The 6,596-nt window shown below is 48.7% G+C and overlaps 1 protein-coding gene across 1 annotated transcript in view; it reads right to left on the bottom strand.

Annotated features, from left to right (window-relative positions):
- The window catches only part of myo1eb (myosin IEb), a 7,704-nt gene extending 5,205 nt beyond the window's left edge, over positions 1-2,499 (bottom strand). The window contains exons 1-5 of the mRNA XM_031879019.1: positions 2,284-2,499; positions 887-1,024; positions 701-790; positions 394-488; positions 118-205 (exon numbers count right to left, since the gene is read on the bottom strand). Coding sequence (XP_031734879.1) covers positions 118-205; positions 394-488; positions 701-790; positions 887-1,024; positions 2,284-2,286 — 414 coding nt within the window. The 5' untranslated portion in view covers positions 2,287-2,499. The remainder of the gene's footprint in view (positions 1-117; positions 206-393; positions 489-700; positions 791-886; positions 1,025-2,283) is intronic.
- Positions 2,500-6,596: the final 4,097 nt, after the last annotated feature.

The raw sequence follows: 6,596 nt of genomic DNA, 5'->3' as shown, positions 1-6,596 counted from the left end.
AGCAGCATCACGAGCAGTACGACGAGTAGTACCACGAGCAGCATCATGAGTAGTACAACGAGCAGTATCATGAGCAGTACAACGAGCAGTATCATGAGCAGTACTCCGTGTACTGACCTGGACTTTGTCTCCTCCTCCGGACACTTTGGACACGTAGCTCATGATGAATTTGGCAGCAACAGTTTTTCCAGCTCCACTTTCACCGCTGACAGGAAACAGGAAACATCAGTCTTAACACATTAATTTACCTTCAGAAAATATCTGATGAAGCCCCGCCCACACTGTCCTGTTACAGATGTTTTATAACTTTTTGATCGATTAGTCATCAATATTTAATGAGAGAAACACTGACAGGTGTTGTTGTTGTTGTTTGCGTCGGTTAGTCCCGCCTACCTGATGATGACACACTGGTTCTCGTTGTCAATCAACATGTTTCTATACATGTTGTCAGCCAGAGCGTAGATGTGGGGGGGGTTCTCATACTGAGCCTGGAGGAAGAAGGTCAACATGTTATTGATCTTATATTTGTGGGGACCAGTTTAAGTTTAACATATTAACAGCGACGATATTTAGCAAATAAGAACATTTCTGAATTTAATACATTTATATGTTGTGTGTTGTATTGTTGTATTATGTTGTTGTATTGTGTTGTATTGTTGTATTATGTTGTTGTATTGTTGAGTTGTTGTTGTTGTCGCACCGCTCCTTGGTAGAGCTCCACTTCTCTGTCAGTGAAATAAGGAAGCTGTTTGAACGGATTCACAGAGATCAGAACTGGACCGATGTAGGTCTGAACAGAACCAGGTTAAGGACCAGAACCAGAACATTTGAACCACTTCATCTCTAAAACTCATAATGTTGTTGAGTAAACATGAGGTGAGGATACGAAGATGTAGTCGTCCATGTATCTCTTCTTCAGGTTCTCCGTGATGGCGTCCTCGTTGATCTTGGACAGCAGCACCATGTCGTCCACGCCGCTCACCTTCACGTTCTGAGCCAGCCAATGGTAACGCTCCTTACTACCCTAAGGGGCGGGGCATAAACACAGAGACAGTCAGCTGATCACGTCAATCACATCATGTAGGTAGGTAGTCTGGGTTAGGTAGTCCGGGTTAGGTAGTCCGGGTTAGGTCGTCCGGGTTAAGTTGTCTGGGTTGGTTAGTTTAGATAAATTGGTTGTCCGGGTGGCCCGGGTTAGGTAGTCGGGATAATGTATTAGATCCAGATTAGGTATTAATATATTAATATGTATATTATTCAATATTAGACTTTTATCACAATGTGGTTTCACTTATTTTACTGAAGTCAAAGATCTGAAAACTGTTTGTTCAGCAGAAACTTCCTGCGTGTCTGTGCGTGTATGTGTGTTTTAGTATGTGTGCGTGTGTGTGTCTCTCTCGGTGTGCTAGCAGTTGATTGGTTCGATCGTTTCTCCTTCCTGAAGAATTCCCAGCATTCCTTCTGTCCTGTGGGATCTTGTTGAGGAGCGGCAACGCCCGACATGTAGCTCTCTGTGTGTGTGTGTGTGTCTCGTCAGATTAGTCAACGTTTGTAAATTAACTAAAAACATAAAACTGACTAAACAGAGAAAATATGGATTCTAGTTTAAATATATATTACATCTGAAATGATCGATCGATTAATGTACACGTTAAGAGCAGATTACAAAATTAACAATAATAATATTCATCATTATTATAAAGATAACAATAATTGCAATATCGTAATAATAAAAGTAATAATAATCTTTATCTGCTGTAAATATATAAAGTTACTCATCTTTCATTGTTTCTGCAGTAAAAATATAAAAACATGTAAATATTAGAACAATAATGAGATTAAACTAAATACATTTTATTAACAAAGTTTATAAAAAACTGGAAATAAAATCAGAAATTATGAAATCAAAAATATGTATTTATAAAATGAAATCAAGACAAAAAGAGAAAAGATGGAAATAAAATATTTAAATGATTTTATGTTCAGTGAAACATCTGAGGGTGTAATTTACTTCATACATAATATCTTTATCACGTTTATTTATTTAGATTAAATTAGAAAATACACGTTTATATATTTATTTATACTTACTTTCATTCACTCATTTATTGTTACTTTTTTATTTTTTTTAACTTAAAAAGAACAAAAACATGTGATCAGCAGCAGAAATCTGATCAGGGATCTGTTCCTGCAGGACCGGGACCCGGAACCTGACCAGGACCAGAACCGGGTTTGGGTCCCGTTTCAAACAGCTCGTAGTCTGAAGTAAAGAGTCGCGCTCACCATGTCTGCTTCACTTCCTGCTTCTTCAGGTAAATGTTGAGAAATCTTCAGTCAGTCTCAGGTGGATCAGGATCCAGGTGGACTCGGACTGATCCCGGATCAGCTCAGTCCGGATCCGCTGAGTTGGGATCAGAGGATCAGAAGGATTCTGTTGGTCTCAGAGACATGTTGTCCTCTCTTAGTCTTCTGTTGTTCTTGCTCCAGTCTTCAGGCTAAACTCTCTGCAGGTGTGGGCAGGTGAAGCCCCGCCTCCTCCTTCTCCCCTTGCTGCCACATGTGGAACTCTGGGTAATGTAGTCCTGACAGTGTCCAAAACTACTAAACTTAGTTTCTGCAGAACTTTTATTCTGAAATGTTTTCATTTATTTTATTTGTGGACAAAATTAATTCAAGTTACATTTCTTTATAAAAATAAAAACGTGTTGAATGTTCAATATTGGTTTGATATTTAGATATTATTAATTAATTAATATATATATATATATACATTTAAATATACATATAACCCGTTAATATATATATATGTAATAAATATATTTAATTCTTGAAGGTACAGACGTCTGTGTTTTTATAAAACTCCCAATAAAAATATTCACAGAAAATTAATTTTCGTTTCTTTAGATTCAGTTTTTTATTTTATTAATCTGATCTACCTTTTAATCTTCACTTTGTTTTATTTATTTATTTAATACAAAACTATAATCGCCACCTTAACGTGGTGGAGGAGTTTGAGTGGCTCAGTGATCCTGGGAGCTATGTTGTCCGGGGCATTAGCCCCTGGTAGGGTCTCCCAAGGCAAACAGGTCTCGGGGGGAGAGCCCAGACTAAGAGCGGTTCAAACGACCCTAATGATAAGCAGCCCACGGACTTTAGCCACCTCGCCCGGACCAGGGACACCGGGGCACCCTCCCGGAGAGACCCAGGAGGGGAGCTCGTCGGTGAGCGTCTGGTGGCCAGGCCTTCGTCCATGGGGCCCGGTCGGGCTCAGCCCGAATAAACAGCATGGAGCAGCCACCCTGTGGACCCACCACCCACAGGGACAAGCATCGGGGTCGGGTGCAATGCAGACCGGGCGGCGGGTCAGGCGGGAGGCCTGGGCGAGCCGATCACCGGCAGCATAGACTAGCTCTAGGGACGTGGAACGTCACCTCACTGGCGGGGAAAGAGCCAGAGCTGGTGCAGGAGGTGGAGCGATACCAGCTAGATATAGTTGGACTCACCTCCACACACAGCGCTGGCTCTGGAACCAAGCTCCTGGAGAGAGGTTGGACTTTGTCCTTTTCCGGAGTTGCCCAGGGTGAGAGGCGCCGGGCGGGAGTGGGGATACTCACGAGCCCCCGGCTGAGCGCCGCTGTGTTGGAGTTCTCCCCGGAGAACGAGAGGGTCGCCTCCATGCGCCTACGGGTTGTGGGGAGCAAGGCTCTGACTGTGGTTTGTGTTTATGCACCAAACAGCAGTTCAGAGTATCCGGCCTTCTTGGAGTCGGTGGGAGGGGTCCTGGAAAGGGCGCCACCTACCGACTCCATAGTTCTCCTGGGGGACTTCAATGCTCACGTGGGCAATGATGGAGAAACCTGGCGGGGGGTGATTGGGAGGAACGGCTTGCCCGATCTGAACCCGAATGGTGTCTCGTTATTGGACTTCTGTGCTTGCCACGGTTTGGCCATAACGAACACCATGTTCGAACATAAGGTGGCTCATAAGTGTACCTGGTACCAGAACACCTTAGGCCGGAGATCAATGATCGACTTTGTAATCGTATCATCTGATCTGTGGCCGTATGTCTTGGACACTCGGGTGAAGAGAGGAGCAGAGCTGTCAACTGATCACCACATGGTGGTGACTTGGATCAGATGGCAGGGGAACCGGTTGGAAAGACCCGGCAAACCCAAACGTGTAGTGAGGGTGAACTGGGAACGTCTGGCGGAGGACCCTGTCCGGGAGGTCTTTAACTCCCACCTCCGGAAGAACTTCTCTCACATCCCGAGGGAGGTTGGGGACATGGAATCCGAATGGACCATGTTCAAAGCCTCTATTGTGGACGCGGCCGCTAGGAGCTGTGGCCGGAAGGTCATCGGTGCCTGTCGTGGCGGCAACCCGAGAACCCGGTGGTGGACACCGGAGGTGAGGGAAGCCGTCAAGCTGAAGAAGAAGACCTTCAAGGCCTGGTTGGCCCAGGGGTCTCCCGAAGCAGCTGACAGGTACCGGCAGGCCAGAAGGGCTGCAGCTGCGGTGGTCGCGAATGCTAAAACTCGGGCATGGGAGGAGTTCGGGGAGGCCATGGAGGACTTTCGGTTGGCCTCAAGGAGGTTCTGGCAAACCATCCGACGGCTCAGGAAGGGAAAGCAGGGCTTACCCCAGGCTGTTCTCAGCGGGGAGGGGAACTGCTTACCTGGACAGGGGACATCGTCGGGCGGTGGAAAGAGCACTTTGAGGAACTCCTAAACCCGACCAACATGTCCTCTGCAGAGGAGGCAGCGCCTGAAGATCTAGGGGGAGGCTCACCCATATCCCTGGCAGAGGTCGCTGAGGTAGTCAAAAAGCTCCTTGGTGGCAAGGAACCGGGGGTGGATGAGATCCGCCCTGAGATGCTGAAAGCGCTGGACATAGTTGGGCTGTCCTGGCTGACACGCCTCTTCAATGTCGCATGGGGGTCGGGATCAGTGCCCATGGACTGGCAGACCGGGGTGGTGGTTCCCATTTTCAAAAAGGGGGACCGGAGAGTGTGCTCGAATTACCGGGGTATCGCACTACTCAGCCTCCCGGGGAAGGCTTATGCCAGGGTGCTGGAAAGGAGGCTCCGACCGTTTGTCGAACCTCAGATACAAGAGGAGCAATGCGGATTCCGTCCCGGCCGTGGAACAGTGGACCAGCTCTTTACCCTCGCAAGACTACTGGAGGGGTTCTGGGAGTTTGCCCAACCAGTCTACATGTGCTTTGTGGACTTGGAGAAGGCTTTCGACCGGGTCCCTCGGGGGTTCTTGTGGGGGGTGCTGCGGGAGTATGGGGTGCCGGACCCATTACAACGGGCGATCCGGTCTCTGTACGACTGCAGTAGGAGCTGTGTCCGCATTCTCGGCAATAAGCCAGACACGTTCCCGGTGGGTGTTGGCCTCCGCCAGGGCTGCCCTTTGTCTCCGGTCCTGTTCGTGACTTTCATGGACAGGATATCTAGGCGCAGCCTGGGGGTGGAGAACGTCAGGTTCGGGGGTCTCGGGATCGCCTCTCTGCTGTTTGCAGATGATGTGGTCCTGTTAGCCTCCTCGGATCGTGACCTCCAGCATTCACTGGGGCGGTTTGCAGCCGAGTGTGAAGCGGATGAGATTTAGCGGCGGGGATGAGAGTTAGCACCTCCAAATCTGAGGCCATGGTGCTCTGCCGGAAACTGGTGGATTGCTCCCTCCAGGTGGGGACGGAGTGCCTACCTCAAGCGAAGGAGTTCAAGTATCTCGGGGTCTTGTCCACGAGTGAGGGTAAGATGGAGCGGGAGATCGACAGACGGATCGGTGCGGCTGCAGCAGTAAAGCAGGCGCTGCACCGGACCATCTTGGTGAAGAGGGAGCTGAGCCGGAAGGCAAAGCTCTCAATTTACCACTCGGTCTACGTTCCTACCCTCACCTATGGTCACGAACTCTGGGTCGTGACCGAAAGGACAAGGTCGCGGTTACAAGCGGCCGAAATGAGTTTCCTCCGTAGGGTGGCCGGGCTCAGCCTTAGAGATAGGGTAAGGAGCTCGGTCATCAGGAGGGAGCTTGGAGTCGAGCCGCTACTCCTTCGCGTCGAAAGGAGTCAGCTGAGGTGGTTCAGCATCTAATTAGGATGCCTCCTGGACGCCTCCCACTGGAGGTTTTCCAGGCACGTCCAACTGGGAAGAGACCCCGGGGAAGACCCAGAACACGCTGGAGGGATTACATCTCCCAGCTGGCCTGGGAACGCCTCGGGATCCCCCAGAATGAGCTGGAACATGTTGCCGGTGAGAGGGAGGTCTGGGTCAGCCTGCTTGGCCTGCTGCCACCGTGACCCGACCCCGGATAAGCGGAGGAAAGTGGATGGATGGATGGATGGAAAACTATAAATCATCTTCTTGTGAAGCCACATTGACCACTGACAGGAAGTGAAAACTCAGAGTGCATGCTGGGAGCTTGAGTCTGACCGAGTTCTTTTCAGCTCATTAGAAACTGAACTGAATCGATGTTTTTGAGTTTTAAGCAGTAAATGTGGTTTCACTTTAGTTTTTCTTAAATGTCATTTAAAGCGGTCCAGCTCTCGTGTGTCTGGAGACCCTCAGACACGAGCCTAAAGCCCCCCCCCCC

This window comes from Anarrhichthys ocellatus, unplaced genomic scaffold, assembly GCF_004355925.1.
Source record: "Anarrhichthys ocellatus isolate YVR2014 unplaced genomic scaffold, GSC_Weel_1.0 scaffold217, whole genome shotgun sequence".
Taxonomy (NCBI): Eukaryota; Metazoa; Chordata; class Actinopteri; order Perciformes; family Anarhichadidae; genus Anarrhichthys; species Anarrhichthys ocellatus.
This window is presented reverse-complemented; position numbering and strand designations above follow the sequence as displayed.